The 22,285-nt window shown below is 34.4% G+C and overlaps 6 protein-coding genes and 1 non-coding gene across 9 annotated transcripts; 3 read left to right on the top strand and 4 right to left on the bottom strand.

Annotated features, from left to right (window-relative positions):
• Positions 1–8,579: 8,579 nt before the first annotated feature.
• Positions 8,580–9,049, bottom strand: R12C12.10 (uncharacterized protein). Its single transcript, NM_001027113.2, has 2 exons — positions 8,890–9,049; positions 8,580–8,816 (listed from the first exon to the last, which is right to left on the bottom strand). Exons 1-2 carry the CDS (start codon positions 9,046–9,048, stop codon positions 8,643–8,645), a joined length of 333 nt encoding a protein of 110 aa, NP_001022284.1. The 5' UTR covers position 9,049; the 3' UTR covers positions 8,580–8,642.
• An 878-nt stretch (positions 9,050–9,927) lies between these two features.
• Positions 9,928–10,931, bottom strand: R12C12.5 (Charged multivesicular body protein 4b). Its single transcript, NM_062805.8, has 3 exons — positions 10,628–10,931; positions 10,318–10,578; positions 9,928–10,230 (listed from the first exon to the last, which is right to left on the bottom strand). Exons 1-3 carry the CDS (start codon positions 10,919–10,921, stop codon positions 10,075–10,077), a joined length of 711 nt encoding a protein of 236 aa, NP_495206.2. The 5' UTR covers positions 10,922–10,931; the 3' UTR covers positions 9,928–10,074.
• A 1,137-nt stretch (positions 10,932–12,068) lies between these two features.
• On the bottom strand, positions 12,069–13,650 carry R12C12.6 (the record flags this gene model as incomplete). Of its 2 annotated transcripts, NM_001047331.4 has the most annotated exons (4): positions 12,069–12,283; positions 12,339–12,682; positions 13,256–13,395; positions 13,447–13,650. In NM_001047331.4, 4 exons carry the CDS (start codon positions 13,648–13,650, stop codon positions 12,186–12,188), a joined length of 786 nt encoding a protein of 261 aa, NP_001040796.1. The 2 variants fall into 2 exon arrangements, with proteins under 2 accessions (NP_001040796.1, NP_001040797.1); NM_001047332.6 differs by lacking the exons at positions 13,256–13,395; positions 13,447–13,650 and having other exon boundaries at positions 12,186–12,283; positions 12,339–12,627.
• Positions 13,651–13,676: 26 nt separating this feature from the next.
• R12C12.13 lies at positions 13,677–13,838 on the top strand. Its single transcript, NR_101695.1, has one exon. It is a non-coding gene; the product is annotated as an Unclassified non-coding RNA R12C12.13 (non-coding RNA).
• A 53-nt stretch (positions 13,839–13,891) lies between these two features.
• Positions 13,892–15,469, top strand: ran-5 (RanBD1 domain-containing protein). The gene is made up of 7 exons (NM_062807.9): positions 13,892–13,960; positions 14,010–14,122; positions 14,172–14,327; positions 14,376–14,510; positions 14,558–14,672; positions 14,719–14,810; positions 14,860–15,469. The coding sequence occupies exons 1-7, from the start codon at positions 13,894–13,896 to the stop codon at positions 15,202–15,204; spliced, it is 1,023 nt and encodes a 340-aa protein (NP_495208.1). The 5' UTR covers positions 13,892–13,893; the 3' UTR covers positions 15,205–15,469.
• A 733-nt stretch (positions 15,470–16,202) lies between these two features.
• Positions 16,203–20,090, top strand: gldc-1 (Glycine cleavage system P protein; the record flags this gene model as incomplete). Of its 2 annotated transcripts, NM_062808.9 has the most annotated exons (11): positions 16,203–16,378; positions 16,774–17,064; positions 17,112–17,638; positions 17,708–17,910; positions 17,957–18,189; positions 18,243–18,470; positions 18,518–18,736; positions 18,784–19,172; positions 19,216–19,448; positions 19,495–19,662; positions 19,718–20,090. In NM_062808.9, 11 exons carry the CDS (start codon positions 16,223–16,225, stop codon positions 20,008–20,010), a joined length of 2,940 nt encoding a protein of 979 aa, NP_495209.1. The 2 variants fall into 2 exon arrangements, with proteins under 2 accessions (NP_495209.1, NP_001335514.1); NM_001348634.3 differs by lacking the exon at positions 16,203–16,378 and having other exon boundaries at positions 16,810–17,064; positions 19,718–20,010.
• Positions 20,091–20,821: 731 nt separating this feature from the next.
• On the bottom strand, positions 20,822–21,768 carry R12C12.7 (Zf-AD domain-containing protein; the record flags this gene model as incomplete). The annotated part of the gene is made up of 5 exons (NM_062809.4): positions 20,822–21,103; positions 21,151–21,274; positions 21,326–21,403; positions 21,447–21,581; positions 21,633–21,768. The coding sequence occupies 5 exons, from the start codon at positions 21,766–21,768 to the stop codon at positions 20,938–20,940; spliced, it is 639 nt and encodes a 212-aa protein (NP_495210.2). The 3' UTR covers positions 20,822–20,937.
• Between the last annotated feature and the right edge of the window lie 517 nt (positions 21,769–22,285).

Raw genomic sequence — 22,285 nt, forward strand, 5'->3', positions numbered from 1 at the left:
CGAAAAATAAGAAAATTAAATTTACTGCGCTAGAAAATATGCTTATTTTTGATATTCTATGATGTTGGAATACACTTTCAAGAAAATTGAACTAACAGAAATCGAATACAATTTTGCAAAAACCTTTCCAGTTTTCAAAAACATTTGTCCGAAATTACTCAGTTCTGACTGGAAAATTAGGTTATTAAATTACAGCAAGATATCATAGTAAACACGTTTCCTTGTCATTGACACATACGTAGTTTATGTTGAAAAATATTCAATAGGTTTCTTAACTCGTGAATCTACCGAAATTGTAAAATTAAATAGTACACTCCCGGCACCTAACATACAAAGCGTTTCAAAGCGCTAATCGAGATGCTAAAAATGAAAACGGCAGAATCTACACAACCTCCAAAATTCAGGACAAAATGCTGAAAATATGCCGTAGGCATAATCAGAAAATTTTGTCTAACTGCTCCAAATTTTTGAAAATTAATTTTTCAATATTTATTAAAGGTTATTAAAAAGATTTTTTTTTAATTTTCAATAGAAAAATTTTGAACTCTATTGAATAAAGTAGATATGTCTAGACACAAAAAAAGGAATGGAACGTCATTAAAATTAGTTGAAAAATAATTTGAATTTGCAACAAAAATCTGAATCGTCACAAACATAAACTTGACTAAAGAAAAAAGGAGCGTCAAGCTGAGAAGTTAACAGAATGATTCGTCCATCCGGTTGGACGGGGGGATGTCTGTGAGGAAGAAGTTCAACTTAAGAAGAGACAGACTGATTGGCACCAACGAGAACTATTCATTATAAAAATTCGAAGAACAGACACTTATTTTTATATTCGACACTATGATTGAGAGAGGAAGGACAGGAAAACAGGAAATTAATGAAAACACACATAAAAGTTTTTTGTTCGACAGTTTAATTAGGTGTTGAGTTTAAAGAAACAATCTTTATTGATAATTATAAAACTTAGCCTTTTTAGGTTTATGATTGGTAAGTTATTAAAAAAATGTTATGGGTCTTTAAATTTAAAAATTTTAATTTAAAGGAGATAAAAAAAATATTGAGCATTTCATGTGATCTCAAAGCTTGTTTTGTATAAAACCGAAAGAGGTCATTCTCAAAAACAGAGAGGAAGCGACAGGACATCATTAGGACAGCAAAGAAAGTATCAAAATTCGAGAAATGTGGGTGTACAGAAAACGAGAAGTGATCTGTTTGAAGGTATTTAGCTCATTAGTTAAATAAGTCAAATGATCCGAAACCTGTAAAAGGACGATATAAACGTTATAAATATAGAACTTGAATGCGGAAAAACTAAAAAAACCAGAAATTTAAAGCCTACTGCGTAAAGAAACAAAATGTTTTAGTTGGCTGGAATTAAAGTTAATAACTAGATCAGACAACGATAACAAAATAAACAATTGTATTACTCACTGATACTAACTTCAACTTTAGCCTAGGCTCAGACTTATTCATTTTGAAATTGAATAGGTATACATACGACATACAAGTGATATTAAATTCAATTGTTGCCAATAATAATAGAAATACAAACCTACATACATGTAAAATAATTAAGCTAGACTTCAATATTGAAACATAGGCACTTTATGTTAATTTTAAATTATGAGTTGTGATCCTCTTGTTCATATTTAAATGTGCATTTTTTATGAGTCATTCAGAATAATAATAGAAGATATGGAGCAAATGAACACAATGGAAATAATCAGAAAATGGGTTCTCACACCAAGTGAACCCGGAAATTATATTGCTAATAAGGTAACGATTGAATCACGATATTTCAAAGTTATTGGGAAAAATTGTATATTTGCTCCCACGCAATAAATGGATGTATGGGATAAATCTGGATGAGCATGTTTATTTTGAGTTGAAATAAATGAAAGTTTAATAATTTTTGGTGGCTTAAATGTGAGCATGAGAAGTGCATTGAATATTGATAAATGGAAAATAGAAAACATAGACGAGGTAGTGAATTCATGAAATTTAAGTTTTAAAAAATGCGTATAATTTTTGTCTAAATTGTGCATGACTTTGATGAAAAAAAGTGATGAGAAATACTTACAAGTATGTGTTAGAAATGTAGAACTCAATGAGTCAAGAATCTGCAGAAAACAGAACTGACTAAAGTATTTAAAGACTTAGAGTGAAAAATATCTAATATATTTTCTAATGATAATTTCAATAATTTATTTTCACTTGCAGCTTTATCTGCAGAAATATATGTGAACCCAAAATCAAACCCTTAAAATTGAAGGTTTTAAAACTTCCCGGTTCTTTATTTTCATAATTCTCAAAACTTTCATAGAATTCATACATTTGAACTTTTCATGAGGAAGTGAAAGATGTGAGAGTCTCCAGATTAGTTACGAATAACAATTAAAACTCTCATGAAATTCGTGCTGAAAATTGGAAGCAAAACACAAATTTGTACCAAACATTTCACCTAACCGCCCATCAACGTATGCTAATGCGGAGAAATATAGGTATGCTAATGCGGAGAAATATAGGTTCAAGAATTAAAATTCGAAATTTCAAATGTCGAAAATTCAAGAATTTGTAATTGGGAATTATTCCGTTCAGATGGGTGATTTTAATATCAAATAGAATAAAATGGTTAGAATTTGTTTAAAAATTCTTGCCATGCCTCAAACAAAAATTAAATGTATACAATTTTGAAAAAAAATCATCTTCAGGCAAAAGGTAACAAACACTAAGTTTTTCTTTCTAATTGTATATTAAATACCTTTTAAAATATTGTAGTGTTTCATAACATCAGCAACGCTCGAAATTTCTTTAAAAGTTCCAATTTTTCAAAATTTTGCAATTTACCAAAACATTGTCTGAAATTTTTAATATTTGGACCTCTTGGATTATTATGTGGGTATTTACATAAAATTTCTAAGGACTTCACTTTTGGTGAAAACAAAACAATTACGCTGATTTCCAAGACTGCATTTATTTTTGTTTCAAGTCAGCTATTATCACTAAAGAAGCCCGAAAATGTTCAGCTTGCTCGCACCGGGAAATCTGGCAAGAAAAACAGATTGAAACTGACGCTTGTCGTAAAAATGCTCATAAAATCTGAAAGCCTAGACATATTTTTTATGGATGAACTGAATGTCACGACGACAAAAGTACTCTTTGATGCATAAGTAATGAAACTCTAGACCCATCTTTGGTTAAAAAAAAAACTAAACCAGACCTCTTCTAACCTAGAGTAGTAACCGGAGTGATTCTGGGCATAACCATAAGATAAACTCAAAGAATCTTGTGAACCACGTGTTGATCTCAAAGCAACAAAAACACTAATTATAAGTAAATACAAAAACATGGAGAATCGAAGAAATTCTCGTCGTGTGGAAGCTATAAAAGAAAATGCTTCGTTTGCGGTGAGAAAAACAAATTTCGAATGAAAAAACTCCGAAGACTAATTTCAATTTTGAGCTCTCATCTCTTGGAATACCCGGCCACCGAAGCGGCGAATTTCTTACTTGGAGCATCGATACGAAAAAGGGAAAATGAGTTTGAATTGATACTTTTTTCTTGTTGAGTGTTCCAATATGGATGTTTTTTGCAAGATGGGATGGCAACGAATAAGGAAGAATGAATCATCTTAAGGAAATGATGCAAAGTTGAACAGATATCAAAAAAAATTCTAAAATTTCAGGGAAATGACACAGGTTTTCGTTTTAAGAGCCGTGTACACTTAAAATTACAGCTTGTAACCTAACTATTGATATTTCAAAATTTTTATATGCAAATGTGAAGCCAACACTATGAATATTAGCATATGATTAGAAATTCAAATTTCAGAAAATTTCCACACTATTTTGTTTCCATCATGGTGTATCAAAGTAGCTTTTTTCAACGAAAAAAATTCAATTCTTGCAAACTTTTTTGCCGTCACATGACTTTATCTTGTCGTCACGTTCTTTTTTGCAAGAAGATGCCTAATTTGGATCGAGGCCGAAGCATGATTAAGCGTCTAGTAAAATCTTTAAAACAAGCTGACGTATAGGTTCTAGGGCTATGAAGGTTGGAAGGCATCTTGCGGAAAAAATCTGGCTCAACCTTTAGCATTTACTTTTATTTCAAATTGTAGAAAGTTGTGGACAAAATGTTTTCGTTTATTTTGAATTGAACACTCGAATTCCAAATCATTTTTTTTTTATTATAGTTTGAACGCCAAGTCAAAATACAAAGAACAAGAAGCCAGAATACGAAGCTATATTTGGTGGTTTGGTAGCAAAATTTTGATATTGATATTTTTGGAATAAAATTCTGCTGGCTCAGGCAAATATGGGCAAACTAAATAACTGAATAATCTATTAATTTTGCATATTAGTAAAAGCAAAAATAATTCCACATGCGTTTCTGGTCTATAAATGATGTTTCATCAAGATCAAGGATGTTCAAATTGAAGAAATATATTGACAGGTATACAAAACACAACGATTAGAAACCACGCAGCGCTGAATTCAAAGTATCACGTACAAATGATCTTCCATTGAAACATTAGGAAATATTTGGATAAAAGGGTCCGTGGGAAGCTTAGTCTAACGCATGAAAACTTGATCTCAATGTGACGGAGTATTGTGACTCACTATTTTGAGCTTTGGAAGTTTTTTTCAAGAAAAAATAGCTTCTGGGATTCTGTAACCATTGTGGCACTCATTGTCAGTTAGGAAAATACCGCTCTTTATTAGCTTTGAAACATTAAAAATGGATTTCTTTTCTTCAGAGTTAACAGAAAATAATAAACTAAATTCTAAATTTATGATTGTTTTCATATGGAGAACGTTTCGAACGTTTTGTTTCATCAAAAAAATTCTTGTAGTTTTTTCGGCATTTCTTTGCATGCTAAAATACCAAAAGGATTAGACACAATTTAGCAGCAAATAAAACAAATCGTCTGTGTTTTCAGTATGCTAATCAACATTCTGAACTCGAAATTTTTCCGTCTAAAATGCAGATGGCAATAACATCTGTTTATATTGGAGACGAACGAAAAGCACTAGTTGGGCTCATCAACAACTCTAGATTCACAACGTTATTCTATGATACAACTTTTGAAAATCAAAAACTTTTATGAATTATTCTAATTCTCAAATTTCTATTTTCATTCCATCTCCAAAATTTTCGGTGCGAAAATAAACATTGTGGTGGGAGTGCAGTGACCAACCCCCGCACTCCTGAAATACTGAGTATTAAAATGAAGAAAAAACACGTGGAAAGCTCAAAAACTATAGTAAGAAAAACTGAATGAACGGCTCAAGAAATAACCACTACCATTGGAAGAAGATGGAAAACAAACGGAGGAGAGAAGAAAATAAGAAAACGCTTAAGCTTCATGACGCCAACTCGATGGGCTGCTTTGGTTCTTAATCGTGTCATTTTTGGGAAGGTTCTCATGCTGGTTTGACCGGATATATGTTTGGATTTGATGGGAAACAGACTTATAATCTTGAAGAAAGCAAAGGAAAGGTTCAAAAATCAAATTATATGATGCATTCTCAACCTTGCAAACTTGGGAATCCCTATAAGAACGCCGAGATGAGAAAATGTTACATTCCACTCAGAAAAAATTGAGATCAAGCTGTTTTGATCACGTGCAACGTATGCCTACAAAAATTAAGTGTAGTAAAAGTTACAGATAAAATAATGCCTATTTGCCTACCTACCAAGCAGACTTCTTGATAAAAAGCTCTTGCAGTCTTGAATAATATGTAAAGTTCCTCAAACAAAAATAGGCACCGAACGCCTTCAAAGCGATTTAGGCTTGCCTACAGGCACACGATCAGGTTTTTTTTAGCATATTGGAGAGTTTTGTAAAATTATTCCACTAATATTGTTTTACAAAACTTGAACTATCTCAATTTCGTTCTTAACGTTTTCTGCAAAATTTGAGAAATGGCAAGAATTATTAATAAAAACGCTGTGTTTCTAGTTTTGAAGACTACAACTGCTGATTTTTGAATTTAATCTAGAAATCAAATCTTTTCAAGAAATCTGGTCGGATCGAACAAATTCCACCTGTGTGTTTGACGGGAATAGGAAATAAACAAACCAAGAAACAATCCAGAAACCTCAAATCGGTGTTTGCTCTTTAATATGACGTGGATTTGAGCAAAAAAGAACCAAAAAAATGAGGAATAAAACAGCAAAGACGAAAGGAACATCAATCAAACTTCACAACACGAAAATTGACAAAACGACCGAGAAGACAAGAGACAGTACACTTGAAAGTTGCGATTTGTACGGATTCTATGAATAGGCCACCGCCGGGTGTGAAGTGGAAAGGGCATGAAAAAACAAGAAGAAACAAAAATTTTGCAGATAGGAAGGGTCAAGAGTGGTTGGGAAAATTGGAAGACGGATCTCTAGAGACTTTCCCCATATCGCAGTTTTCCATCAGGACCATTATTCTTCACGTTTCCATTGTCACCTTTCTGTTCAAAAACCACCCTACATTTTCTGCTGCTTCATCTTCTCCTGCTGAATGTTCTAAAGATGTTTCGTATGCAGACCAATGCTCTTCCTTCTTTTTTCTTGCGATGAACAACGTAGAAGATTAGAAGGTGTCAACGAGAAAGACGACAAAGTACATAATAAATGAAGAGAGGGGACTCTTTTGGCATCAAGTTAGTTGAGAAAAAACGATGGAACGCAGTTTTTGACAAGCGAAAAAAGCGACCAGGTAATTTGATAGGTTACAAGGGAGTCCCGATTTTTGAGTGGAAAAAAGACAACGAGAGATTTGAAAAGAGCACGTGATCCTTCAACAATCCACGTCACATATGTCAGAAGCAGAAGCAGCAGACATGGGGGGGAGATCTACTGGATCAAAGAGATAGAACCCCCGAGGACATAAGTGTTTCGAACGATGTAATTGTTGTGCATAGATATGTTGCAAATGTGTGTATGTGTGCATTTACATAATAAGAACGAGACTCAAAGTTTGAGCAACAAGAGAAAAAACATGAAAAACGAGAATTGAGATGGGAAGTTTTTTGTGTAAAATGAGAAGTTAGCTGTACTAATTAAACGAGATGAAATGTAGGTGGGTGCATCTAAAAAGCACAGAGGTTACATAGAGGATGAACTCAAGTTTTTGAATTAGCATGTGGGGTAGTGAAAATGTTAAGTTACCATCCCATAAAAATTAAACTTTAATTTCAAAACGAAATTGCAAAACTTTTTTCATGCAGATGTTAAGAGACATTATCGAAAAATTCTAAAACTGGTCACTAGGTTCTCTCATATTTCAATCAAACTTTACCTGAGCCCTTTGAGCATACTTAATTAAACTTTAAAACGAACTGAAAACATAAAAAAATCACGAACTTTCTACCAATCTCAGGGCAAACATTTGAAGTCAATCGTCTTTATTATCTAAAACTCAAATACTAATATTTTAAACTTTTCCTTCTTACGAGAGATCAAAAATTACTAATTACTCAACTTGAATACCTCTAATTTAAGTGCACCCCAAGGAAATTTGGCAATCTGTGTGCTGTAAATATATCTAAAATACCATTTTATTATTATATTGTAATCTATCGAAATGTTCAAGATTTTTATATAACCTTTTTCAACACAAAATATATACAAAATAAAATCTTTCAGTAGGACTTTTATTGAAAAATACAGTACTAAAAAGGAAGTTCACTTTGCACTTTTAGTTACAAAATGACCTTCGATTGGCCAACTGACCATTCAATTTGAGCAATGTTCTGTTTGTACATTCCTATTACGAACACTATTCAAACTCAGACACTAAACAGAATCAGAACACAAAACTCATTTTTTGAACTTTTAGAGCAAGTTGGTGTGGAAAATTGTTCCCAACTCGGTGAAATAAATTAGTTGTATCTAAAGTGACACTGAAAAAGCTCAAGAGAAAATAAAAATTTTAAACGAATTCAATTTCAGAACGAGTAAATGTGCCGAGCCAACTGTTAGGTACTTTCGGAAATGTCTGGAATTTCAGATGTTTTTTGTGACTATTCATTTCCTAGCTAGCATTTCAACCAGCTTTAAGCTCTTCGAAAATTTTAAAAGTTAAAAAAAATTGGAAACTAAAACGTATACCTATAGGCGTCGAACCACCCATACCATTTATACTGTCAGTGGTTTTTTTCCTATTATTTTTTTTTCTAATGCTGAAATTGCAGCCACTTTCTGTCAAAATTCTAAAAGATGAAAAAGTCACGAAGCCAAGAATAAATGGACACAGTAGTATTTATATAGTCAATCAAAAAACACAGAAACCCTGAAAAACCATACTAACCCTACGGAAGCCCAAATTTGGAAATTGTGACTCAAAATAGGGAGTAAATAGAAAAAATATCAAACTATAAACTTCCGTTTTTTTTTAAACGCAAAGCCACTTTTTTCACAAATGAATTTTGAAAAGCAACAAAAAAAATGGGTGGAACACAGAAATAGGATATTTTCAAATGTTCCCATAAGCTTCGGATCGAAAAACAGTTTTTAAAAACACGATGATTATTTCAGAAGAAGGTATCTACTAGTAGATCAGGTAGGAAAGATCAGTTAAGCCAATAAAGATTTATTTTTGAATAAATATAGTACATAAATAATTGTTTTTCCAAAATAAATCACCAGATCCCAAACCACCCTTTACAAATAGAAACTGGGCAATACGATCCTTGTTGAATTAATAATAGTTTAGCATTATCATCTCCAACATAAACATTTCCAGCATCATCAGTCTTCCATCCATTACCTTGCCAATATTGTTCATAATATCCAAGGGTGGTTGATGCAGAAGACTACAAGAATGAGGTTAAAGGTAGGTTATAAGAAGAAAGAGCAACGAGTTCAAAGCACAATTGAAATAGATACCTCTGTTGTAGCTTCAGCTGCCGCACCATCTCCCGAAGGACATCCGTTTACATTCTGACATGTTGGACATCCATTGCAAGTTGGTTGAGGTTGTAAGAATGATGTAGTCAGGTGTATGAGTATAGAGATCAAAATGAGTGTTTTGGCAAGATGAGACATTCTGAAACTTTGATGTTTGCAAGAAAACTACCAGGCTTTTAAGTTTTAAGTATAAGAAAAGCTACATAATAGTGCGTTTGATTTGATTATCTATCTATAATAATCTTCTGAAAGATACTTAAAGGATAAGTACCATTAATAGACAAATTGTTAAAAACCATCAAATATCATATTAAAGCTCTTCAAAAATTTTTTGGATGTCTTATTATTTACAGTAAAATGAGAAGTATCTTTCGCCGTCCATTTTTTTAAAAGTAGACCGAAAAAAAATTTTTATGACTTGCATTTTAATGAAGCTTTGATTGTTTTTATCAAAACAGTATAGTGGAAATGTTCAAAATTCCTCATTAAGTTCAACTTTTTCGGAAATTTACCAAAAATTTCTTTTTTTTTCGGAGCGTTTAATTCTCTTATATCTTTAAACTATGGTGGAATGTTTCACAAGTTTAACGAAATAGTTTTTCAAAAAAGATTTTTTTTAATTTTCCAAAACTTTGGTAAATAGCTATAATAATGGTAAATTGAAAAGCACAAATGTGGTTTAAAACCATTATCCCACTGGTTACTCCGAGATTAAATAATTGAAATAATTGCATTATTCAAAAAATAACCAAAAAATTAGTCTAGGTTCTGATAAATACTGTGGGTTCAAATTGCATTTTATGATTTTTCACACAAACATCTCAAAATGCCAAGAAAATCATGAATAAAGTGAGAAAAGTTCGAAGCATGTGAAGACAAAAGATAACATTATCACCATCGCCCTCATCTCGGAACGAACTGGATTTGTATACAATCAGTATCATAAAATCCTTCATTAATCTTCCTAAACACCACCTTCATATCATTCGTGTTAAAAAGTATGACGAATTCAAATTTCAGTTGTTTTGTTTTTATTCAATTTATAATCAAAGACGGAAGGGGGACAAACTCTCAACAAATAATAGTTAAATACGAGGTGTTCAAAAGTAGATATTTTGTACCGAGAAAATGGAACAAATGATGTAGATTCTGTATCATAGAGGATTAGTTTGATGCGGCCCACTGCTCCAATTCCTCCATTGTACTCATCTTGCGGAACTTGCCACGGCGTCCGGCACGGGTCAGTTCTCCAGAAGGTGCTTCTGGGAGGGTAGCAGGAACATCCGGAAGTTTTGTGGTAGTTGAAAGATCGGCCACATTCTGAAATTTCAGTATTGCAATCTACAAATTTATTAGTGCAATAGAAAATATTTTGGAAAAGTTTTCTTCTCTACAAAATCAACTTACATCCTGCAACTCCTGCAGTTCTTGCATCAGCTCATCCTCATCTGCCACATCACCAATTGGAGCCGAGATTGCTTCATTCAATTCTTCAGACATTGCCAATCCATCGGCAATTTCATCCATCAAATCGTGAACCTTATCAATATCCATCTTAGCGTGTTCTTTCTTCAAAGTTTCAGTAGTCTTTCCGAGTACGTCGATAACTTCATTGTGCATTCCGACATTTTCCAGCGCAGTTCTCTGGGCTTCTAGTTTTGTGAGAACCTATAAAATTTTAAAATTTAAAAAAAAAACAAATTTAAATTCAACTCACCCCATCAATTCGGCTCAATTCCTGTTCGTAATGTTTCTTCTTTCTCAATGCAGCCAACGCCATCTTCTTATTTGTCTTCATATACTTTTTTGCCGACTCAACCTCTTGTTCAATACGAAGCTCAAAATATTCCTGTTTCTTGATCAAAAGTTCTTCAGCATCTCTCAAATTTCCAATTGCTTCATCTGCAGTTGGAGCCTTCCTCTTACGGCTTTTTTCCTTGATCTTCTCCTTGATTTTGTGAGCTTCTTCATGCATACGATCAAAGAACCACGACATCTTCTTGAAAGGCATATTAGTTTGAATAATATGAGAGACAATGAGAGAATAGAACACTGGGAGTGGTGAACAGTAATTGTGAATGAACGGAAATTGGCGGGCAAATGTACAAAGATGGGCGGTGCGGGAAGGACATCGACTCATTTAACTATACAAGTATACTTATGTAGACAGGAAACTGTTTTGTTGTTTGATAATACCGGAAAACAAACATTTTCTACTGATAAATGAGAAATTGTATGAAATAGAGACTCTAAAGTAAATAACTTGTTTTTATGAGAGTGAAATGAAAGTAAATAACAAAGAAACGGTGAGATAATTTTTTCGCAAAAATAATTTTAAATCAGCTTACTGTAATTCCCGATTTTACGCGTTTTGAAAGAGGGGCATTTATGCGAAATGGTCTCGGCACGCGCACCAAATAAAATGTAAAAGTCAACAAATAAATGGGTGCGCCGTTAAATAAGATTACTGTAGAGATTTCTTCCTTACATTTAAATTGATTTTTACTTTTTTTTCCCAATTGTTTTGCATTTAATATATTCGATTTGTGTTTGCATATCAGACACAATAAATGCTGAACATAAAGAAAATGAAAAAATCAAAGAAAATAATCAATATCTCTACAGTAATCTTAAATGCGCGCACGCAAAATGTTTCAACTTGATTCGATTCCGAGACCATTATGCACTAATGCGCTCTCCTTTAAACACAGGAAAGTGTAAAATAAAATACGTTGAGCATATTCGAACTGATTTCTAAGTGGAAAAATAGTTTCGTAACTTCAGGGTTACTCATCGGAGACCAGAAACAACGACATTATGCTAATTCCGAAAAATGCCCTTCAAACTGTAGAATGTTCTTTGGCTAATTTTTGAGTCATAATTTTACGAGATTTATAAGTTTTCAGGTGTATGGTTTTTTTTTTTAATTTATTCGCTGTTTTTCGACAAGGTGATCTGAAAATTGAAAAAAAAAAGAAAACGAAAAGAGGGAAAATGTGGGCACTTGCCGAGAATCTCCTCATCTCTCTCACTTCTTCCGCCGCGGCGGGTCGCTCACAACAAACAGCGAGTCAGGGACATAAGAAAGAGATTAGAGACGCAGACGTCACTATTTCGCTTTGACCCCTCCGTTATTTAACTGTCATTGTTTAACAGGTAATGAGAAAAGTGTTTATGAAGGTGAAAAATTGTTGGCAAAGTATTTGACAAAAATATACATCATACGGTTTTAATAAATTATGAATGATTTTTAAACCCTTTTGATTGAAAAGTAACTAGTTGAGCATTGTATGATCTTCGAAGATATTCCTTCGTTGCTCCTCGACCTTCTTCATCCAACGATTCTGTTCGGCCTCGACGCGTCCGAGAACATCTGAAGAAAATACTTTTTTAGTAAAAACTATAAAATCTTCAAATGGAGCACTTACTACTTCTCGCACGTGTGGTTCCTTGTGTATCCATTGAATTACTTGCTGAAGATGATTCATCGTCAGTTGATGGAGCAGCAGCAAAGATATTATCCTCCATTTCATCATTATGTTGTTGATAACTGATCGATAATCGTTTCTTCCGGAGCATTGGATCCAGGCACATAAGGAATACCATGTATCCCGTTAAAACAGCGATCACACAGATTACAAATATTACAACTACTTTTAAGAGCACAGTGTTTCGTGACTCATAACGGCAGTCGCAATTTGCAAGAAATGCATCCATATGGGTCTCGTCAACGAAGTTACTGACTTGATCTTTCACAATGTTGCTTGGCTTGCTGAAATGTTTGAAAAATTATATTTCTTTGTCGAATTTAAGGTTTATTTGTGTAAATGATGAATTTGAGCTGTTGAAAAAAATTAAAAAAATAAGTGTTGAAAATGTTTTAAAACTGATCAACATGTTTTTTTGATGAAATGGAAGGAAAATAAAGACTTAGAAATTCGAGATTTCATGGTTATGATTTATTTTTATTCGAATTTTTACAACGATGTAGATTCTCAGCAATAGAAAATAAAAATAATTGTTTTTCTAAATCATATTTGTGGTTTTCTGAAAGAGAAAAAATTAAAACTGTGACTAAAGTTCCCACAAAAATTTCTCAAATTTTAACGTTTATAAAACAGTCGGAAACGTTCAAATTTCGATGAAAAAAAGAAATTCAAATTTGCAATTGCTTTGAGCGAAATAATACCATAAAGGTGGGAGAATTTCATAACTCTGCCAAGTTATTTTTGATGTGGATTTTTAGCAAAAAATATCAGAGTGACTAGGAGATATTTACATATTCGGATTTGATATTTTATATTTTCTATTAAAACAATTCAGATTTAAAATTAAAAAAACTCACCAATGGCTCGGTTCGATGTTAGTTTTTGTATAAAATCGTCTCCTCAATCCTTCTGTTTTTTCAGTTGTATTTTCAGCCAAGTCGAGAAATTTTAAAAGACTCGGACAAATGCATCGACATCGTGTATCTTCGAAGTTAGCCTGAAAATATTTATTAAATTATATCTTTATAAAAGTAGTTATGAAACAAACCTCAGTCCCTGCTTGGGATAATGCGGGAAGAAACAGTAAAGCAATAAATAAATATATCATTAAATCTGAAAAAATTACGGAAGTTGGACTGTATTTTTTTTTATTTTTGCAAGAAAATAAAAAATGCTCTGAAAAATAGAATACAAGTAAAACAAGAAGTGCGCCAGTGCAACTTACTGGCGCTTTTCGCGATGGCTGACGCATTCTTCGTTTCACTTTTATGATGTTCACAACGAAAATCGAAGAAATAAAAACTTGCACTTATTTTTGTCTTAAATTTCAATTTTTCTTCTGCTTGTTGAGTAATTTTTCAGTTCTCAGTCTAAATTACTTGCTAATTATCTTCATTTCAGTCTGCATGAATACTAATAATCGATTTTTCGCATTTTTTTTGCAATTTCTATCCGGTATTTGTCTTTTTTAATTCATTCGTTACTATTTTCAGTCATGTCAAAAGGTTTTGCTTTCAAACCGTCTGCTTTAGCTGCCAAGGCAGATAAACTGTGGTCAGATAGTAAGTTTTCAATTTTGTGTTATGTTATCTAAGTCACGTGAATTTGCAGGCAAAACAGAATACACAGCAACTCATTCAACAATCAACCACGTTCATTTGGAAAAGAAATCGCTGGGCGATATTATTCCGAAATCAGCAGATGCGCCTGTTGCAAATGAAAAAGTTCGTTGAAACACAATGAGTCAAAAAATTCGTTTTCTTCTAATTATAGGAAGTCGAAGAGGCTCCACAAGCATTTGTTTTTGGCTCCAAAATATCAGATCGTGTTGTGAACAAAGAAGGTGATTCAACAAAGCCGGGTGGTTCAGACGAAAAGACCATGACAGCAACTGAGCTCTTCCAAAATGCAGTTAAAAAAGATGACGATGTAATCTATATTTCGAATCAATATTTCTATTCATAATGTTAATTTCAGAAAAATGGAGCCAAAAACTTCAGAAAGGAAGCTGAACAAGAAGCGGAGAGAGCAAAGGAAGCCGAAAAGCAGCATGCCGGAACGAGTTCAGTCGAAATCACCACCGGGGAAGAGAACGATACTAATATTTTCCAAGTGAGGCAGTATTCATTAAAACATAATTTTTATTTATTTGTCTTTAGGCTCCTTGCAAAATTTGGGCGTTTGATAAATTGAAAAATGCCTACTCTGAAAAGGGTGTCTGCAATCTCAGGATCAACAAACGAGTCGAGAACGGACTGACGCACCACCGAATTGGTAAATACTGATAGTTAGAGTTTATTGTATTCAAAATTATTTTCAGTGGCAAGAACATCTTCCGGTACTCTTCGTGTCATCATAAATTCCAAAATTTTCTCTGATATGCTTTTGGAGCGGGTCGACAAGAGAATTCGAGTGAGCTTTAATGTTATATGAATATATGTTTTATTGTTACTGTTTACAGATTTCCGCAATGGGACCAGAGATCAGCGGTGTTCAGATTTTCCTTCTAAAAATCGGATTCACCAAAACTGAGACGATCCCCGATTCGGATATATTCTACAATATTATGAGCGACCTGCTGAAATTGGAGAAGGGAGAGAATAGTCGGAAGAGGAAAGCGGATTGTGATCTGAACGCTTCAACTGTTAAAATCAAGGATGGAAAGGAAGAAGAAGAAGGTGATCAAGATCAAGTTGATGAAGGATTTGTCATTGTAAACAAGCCAACAGAAGATGAGGTGAAAGAAGAAAAACCAGCTGTTACAGCTGCCGAAGAATCTGCATCCAGCTCAACTCCTTCCGAATAACCATATCAGTCATTGCTTCTTTCAACTTCCCCTGTGCTCTTTTTTCTCCTTCCAATCCCCACAAAAATGGTCTCCAACTTTCACCCAACTCAAATCATTTCCCCTTAAGTCTAATTTCTTTATTGCTAAAAATTTCTTCTAGATTTCTACCAATCTGGCCTAACTTTCCAATTTCGTTTTATTCTTATATATCCCGTTTTATGTGTTTGTCGAATATATTTGGTTTGTGAAAAAGAGAAGAGTTTGCAATAAAAAGCAGAAATACAATCAAGAAGACACTTAGACAATGGCGTTTCGGTTATCAGTGGCGCTCTTACTGAAGGAGGAGGAGAGCGAGATAACGATCGTTGTGGGGTGATCGATTCAGAATTCAATTGGCAACACCATGATCATTTATCACCTTGTCAATTCTGTAGCATTGTTTCAGTAGGAGAAGATTTTTTTGTAGTTAAATATCAATTTTGAGTATAACAAACGCGATTTTTGCACCTAAAATACGGTAGCCGGTCTCGTCACGACAATTTTTAATACTTAAAAAAAAATTGTATCAATTTATTTATAAACTCTAAAATAACACCGAAACACTTCAATTTTTATAAATCTAGAGGAAAAATCGATTCCGCATCAATGAGAGTTTGAAGTTACAGTACTCCTTAAAGGTGCACACACCTTCTTGCATTTAATAAAAAGTTGTCGCGTTGAGACCCGGTACCGGTTTTTTGGCGTCTTTGTAATAAACCCCTTTGAATTTAGTTTTGAAGTTTAAACTTTGAAGTTCAAAGTTTGAAATTATCCCATAATATCTAACCACGCGTCGGGCGTTTAATATCATAAAATCAAAAGTCGAATTTTTTTTATCTTATCAACAATTGGAGTACACGTGTACCCACGATATTTCTCGATTTGTACTATTTTAAATATTTTTTCTCGGAATAAATTCTCTTTGCCTGCCATTTCTACATTCTTGTTTCATTTCATTTTACTACTCGTGAATCTAGAACCTTCACTCATCTCCAAAATGGTTCTCCTTGGACGAGGATTACTTGCCGTCGGGCGTGTTGCTTTTCGACGTCCGATGATTGTACGACACCTTCAATATGATGCTTTTGTTGATAGACATATTGGACCAAGACGATTGGAGCAGCAACAAATGCTCGATTTTATTGGATACAAAGTTCGTGGCTTGATTTTCCATTACTAATGGTATACACAGTTATTACGCAGCTGCAGAAGTTTACGATTTTTTACGCTGACATACGGTCTCGTCACGATCGGAAGTTTTTCTACCGTATCCGCGAGTATTTCGCAATTTTATAATGATCCGAATATTTTCAGGTTTTTGATTGAAAACACGTTAAAATCGAGCAAAACTTTAATTACTTCAGAAAAACTTTGCTAAATACTTTTTGATACGGTAGCTAAAAAGTTTCGACCATGTCGAGACCGGGGACCATATGTCCCGCAAAAATAATTTGCGATGTTGGCATTGTATCTCCTATTTTGTTTAATGCATTTTCTGAAGTTAGAAACGCCTGAGAATTCTGTCTCATAATAACCTTGAAATTACAGGATCTAGATGATCTCACCGGAACCAATGTGCCAAATATGATCAAAGCAGAGAAGGCTCTAGAGCTTCCAGCACCACTTGACGAATACAAGATGCTCAAAGAGTTGGAAGCAATTGCAGCACAGAACAAGATTTATAGATCTTATATTGGAATGGGATATTATGATACAATTGTGCCAGCTGTCATTTCTCGTAATATCCTTCAAAATATTGGATGGATCTCCCAGTATACTCCATACCAAGCAGAAATCTCACAGGGAAGACTTGAGTCTCTTTTAAACTTCCAGACTATGGTAAGGCATGGTTTGATGCCTATGAGTCTAATATATTATGTTTGAAGATTGCTGAAATGACTGGTCTCCCAACAACCAATGCATCTCTTTTGGATGAAGCCACAGCTTCTGCAGAAGCAGTTGCACTGGCTGCTAGAACTACAAAGAGAAACAAAATTGTCGTTGACTCATTCTGTCATCCACAAAATCTTGATGTAATCAGAACTCGTAGTGGACCACTTGGAATAGATATTGAAGTTTCTGATTCAATTGAAGGATATGCGTTTGATGATAAAGTAGCTGCTGTAGTTGTTCAATATCCGAATACTGAAGGAAGAATTCATCAATTCGACGAGTTGATCGAAAGTGCTCACAAGAATAAGTCATTGGTGATAATGGTGTGCGACTTGCTCTCGTTAACGATTCTCCGATCACCAGGAGATCTTGGTGCAGATATTGCTGTTGGATCGGCTCAACGATTTGGAGTTCCATTGGGTTATGGAGGACCACACGCTGGATTTATGGCTGTCGCTAAGCATGATGCGAAGAATGCATTGGGAAGAAATATTCCAGGAAGAATCATTGGAGTTACTAAGTAAGTGGTAACCAATTTCTGGGATCAACCTATCACCAAGACTTCACATTTAAACTTTTCTTTTTTCAGGGATGCAAATGGAAATCGTGCTCTTCGCCTGGCTCTTCAAACCCGTGAGCAACACATTCGTCGTGATAAGGCAACCAGTAACATTTGTACTGCTCAAGCTCTTCTTGCTAATATGTCAGCTATGTACGCAGTCTATCATGGTCCACAAAGACTCACTGAAATTGCCAGAGGAGTTCACAAATCAACTGCATATCTTGCTTACCGTAAGTTACTATGTAAGTTACTATATTCATTAAATCTTTAATTTAGATCTTCGAAATGCTGGTCACGAAATTGTACACAAGGACTACTTTGATACTTTGAAAATCCGTCTGAAGGATAAAGCCGCTCTTGAAGAAACGAAAAAGAGAGCCGAGGAAATGAAGATGAACTTCCGTTATTATGAAGATGGAGATATCGGAGTTTCATTGGATGAGACTGTTAAATCTGAAGATCTTATGGATATCATCTACACATTGAATGGAGCCACAGAAAAGGATGTGGTTAGTTTTTGACTCGAGATGTAGAAGAAAGACTATCACATTTATATGTTTAGACCAAGCTTCGTGAAGAACGTTGGGAAGTTGCATGCCCATTAATTGGAAACTCACCACATTCTAGATCATCACTATTCCTTCAACATCCGGTATTTAATACTCATCAGAGTGAACAACAGCTTGTTCGATATATGAAACGATTGGAAAATAAGGATGTTTCTCTTGTTCATTCGATGATTCCTCTTGGCAGCTGTACCATGAAGCTTAACGCATCTGCTGAACTTATTGTTTGTTACTTTACATGTTGGCCTTGAAATTTATAACTATCATTAAGCCTATCACCTGGCCAACTCTATCATCTATTCATCCATTTGCTCCTGTAGAGCAGGCCAAGGGATATAGTCGTATCTTTGGAGATCTTGAGAAGTGGCTTTGTGAAATCACTGGATACGATAACTTCAGCTTGCAACCAAACTCTGGAGCCAATGGAGAATATGCTGGACTTCTTGCCATTCGGAATTATTTGATTCACAAGGGAGAGGAGCAGAGAAATGTAAGAAGAAATAAAAAGTTTGTTAAAAACTTTCAGTATTATTTTAGATTTGTCTCATTCCAACGTCTGCACATGGAACTAATCCAGCATCTGCTCAAATGGCTAATATGAAGGTTGTTGTCGTGGACTCAGATCATCACGGAAACATCAACTACAAGGATCTGGCAGCTAAAGCTGAGAAGTACTCAAATCAATTGGCAGCTATTATGGTCACTTATCCATCGACTCATGGAGTATTTGAGTCATCGATTCGTGATGTTTGTGACAAAGTTCATGAGCATGGTGGACAAGTTTATCTTGATGGAGCCAATATGAATGCTCAAGTTGGATTGTGTCGTCCAGGAGACTACGGGAGTGATGTGTCGCATTTGAACCTTCACAAGACATTCTGTATTCCACACGGAGGAGGTGGTCCAGGTGTTGGACCAATTGGAGTGTAAGTTTGAAAAAATGTGAAAATTTGCAATGTTTTATTATAGTAAAAAACATCTTGCTCCATTCCTTCCTGGTCATTCAGTTGTGCCAGTTGATGGACGTAAAGTTGGATCAGTTGCTTCTGCTCCGTATGGTTCAGCAAGTATTCTTGCAATTACATGGGCTTACATTCGTATGATGGGGCCAGTTGGTCTTCGTGAAGCATCTCAAGTAGCAATTCTCAATGCTAATTATATGGCTAAACGACTCGAAAATGACTACCGTATCGTTTACAAAGGTAAGTTGGCTCGTAGTTTGGTAGATGCATCCTCCCTGGTTTTCAGATGAACAGGGTCTTGTAGCTCACGAGTTTATTATGGATTGTAAGCCATTCAAGAAGCACGGAATTGAGGTTGTTGATATTGCGAAAAGATTGATGGATTATGGTTTCCATTCACCAACGATGTCGTGGCCTGTGCACGATTGTCTCATGATTGAGCCCACCGAATCAGGTAAGGTTTACTTTGTTCTGAAAAAATATATAAAATAACACAATTCAATTTTCAGAAGACAAAGCTGAAATGGATCGTCTCGTAGAAGCTCTTCTCTCAATTCGTGAGGAAATTCGTCAAGTTGAAAACGGAAGTCTCGATAAACATCTGAATCCATTGAAAATGGCTCCACATACTCTGGAAAAGGTGACCTCGGACAACTGGAATATGCCATACTCCCGTGAATTGGCTGCATTCCCGAAGCCTTGGTGTACCCATAAAGCATGGCCAACTGTCGGAAGAGTCGATGATCAATATGGAGACAGAAATCTTGTGTGCACATGCCCCCCAATTGAATCATATCAGTAATAGTCGTTTTAGATTAAGTTTTTAATTGTCGGGTCCAATTTCTCTGGTTTTCATTATATTCGAAAATAAAGGAATTTACTAAATACATTTGCACAATGACATATAAACATTAGAAAGATTAGTGCAAAAAGACTACTCAGGCAACTCAAATCTAATCTGAAAATATTAAATAGCAATCTTTTTGTAGTAAAAACGAGAAATAGTGCGTCCATATAAGATTACTAAAAATTTCGAATAGATTTCAATTTTGTCTCAAAAGATTACAATTTGATCTCAAAATATTGCGAAAGTGTGAAAATTTCTAGGTAGACTTCGGTTTTATCTCAAAAGATTACTAATTTGTCTCAAAAGACTGCGAGCTCGTCTCCGAAGATTGAGATTTCATCTCCGAAGATTGAGATTTCGTCTCAGAATATTGCGATTTTGTCTCAAAATATTGCGAGTTTGTCTCTAAATATTAAAAATGCATTCATCGACTATTCTAGAACTATTTTGTGATAACTCGAAGAACTTTTGTTGCCATTGAGGGGAGTTGAACTTGTCCGTCGCTTGTCGTTGAGTCTATGAACCATTATCTTACCTGATGAGCCATCCTGTACGTGTCGCATCTAGATTTAGTTATTGCTTAAGTAAATAGTTAATGGGCGCACGTCCTTTTCGTTACTTTTGATGGGAAATCAGTGACTTTTCGCAAATTTTCAAAGTGTCAGAGCGAAATTGGATAACTTTCTTTGAAAGTGAATGTGGAACAACGATTTATTTGTTATGCTTTTAAAAATGTTAGAATTGCAATTTTTCCGATTTTTTGTCAAAGAGAGAATAACATTTTATTTTTTCAATATTTTTTTTCACTAACAATTTGATTAAAATGATGAGTATACTGGGAACATGCTTGCTGTTGACAATATTTTATGATTTCAATTGAAATCAGAAAATCTCAAACGATAATGTAGATGAAGTCGTTTCCCCTCGAGCAACCTTCACATGAGTTTCACGAATAGTTTGTCCGTACGCTCGAAGAAATGATTGAATTTTCTCGTGCAAGTTCATAAAAGTTATTTTACACTTCTTCGGTGCTTTTTTGCATTTACATCTGCAAAAAGAAAATAAATATCGCCACAATTAAATTTTAAGTCCCACTTTTCCAAGTCCTCAGCACAAACTGCACACGCTTCAATTGTCTTCAGATGGCTTTCACCAAGCAACAATTTTTTCATGCTTTCTTCATTTTCAATACATTCAATGTCGAAATAGAGACAAACAGCTGAAAAACGCGGATTATTTACTCAGTTTGCAATAAATTGAAATGGATTACCAGCTTTTGAGTGAGTTGTAGTAAGTAAGAAATGCATTCTCCGAAGATCGACATCGGAGAGAAATCGCCACAGTGAATCTGAAAATAATGTTTACTCAAGTTCTTACAATAAATTCAATACCTCTAACATTCATTTCTACATTTTCGGATTCGAAAATCTCGTCTTCCTCTTCTGTTTCTTCTGTTTCTTTTGAATCATCATAAGATTCCTCTTCATCTTCGTATTCTGTAGAATCCGACTCCGATTGGAGGTTTTCTGCAATTATCGTTCGTTAGAAATGCCACCTACAAAATGTGTTTTCTTCACCTTGCTCATGTTCCATCTCTATTCTAACAACAGAAATTTCGCCCATTCCCGGTCCATTTTTTGAGTTCTTGTTGATTTTCTGAGCAAGTTCGGTCAGAATATCTCTTGTGAACGGTCGGATTCTTTGACGTTTCATCTAAAAAAAAATCATTTATAAAATTTTAAAAATATTCAAAATATTCAGATAAAAAAATACATTTTAACTTTGAACACAACAGAATTGTAGAAAAAACAATTCAATAATTCGTTGAAAAAGAAACGCGCAAGCCTTTGCGCGTTTCTCGTTCTGCGCGTTTTCAGTGTGTAATCTGTATGGACTACAAAAATATTGCTATTTCATCTCAAAATATTGCGAATTTTTCGTAATATTTTGAGATTCAGGAAGATTGCGAATCAACCTCAAAATATTGCGAAATATTCTCAAAAGATTGCTCAATCTAAAAATATTTCGAATGAGTCTCGGGATATTGCGATTTTATCTCGAAATATCACCCAACTACAAAAAGATTGCTATTTAATATTTTCAGATTAGATTTGAGTTGCCTGAGATAGTGCCCATTCATCGCTCCATGGTCTCAAATCCTCCTTCCATAAGCGCCTCGAAATTTATTTGTTAAAAAGTTTTCAACTACAAAGTTGTAGCATGGTCTACA

The sequence above is a fragment of the Caenorhabditis elegans genome, chromosome II, assembly GCF_000002985.6.
Source record: "Caenorhabditis elegans chromosome II".
Taxonomy (NCBI): Eukaryota; Metazoa; Nematoda; class Chromadorea; order Rhabditida; family Rhabditidae; genus Caenorhabditis; species Caenorhabditis elegans.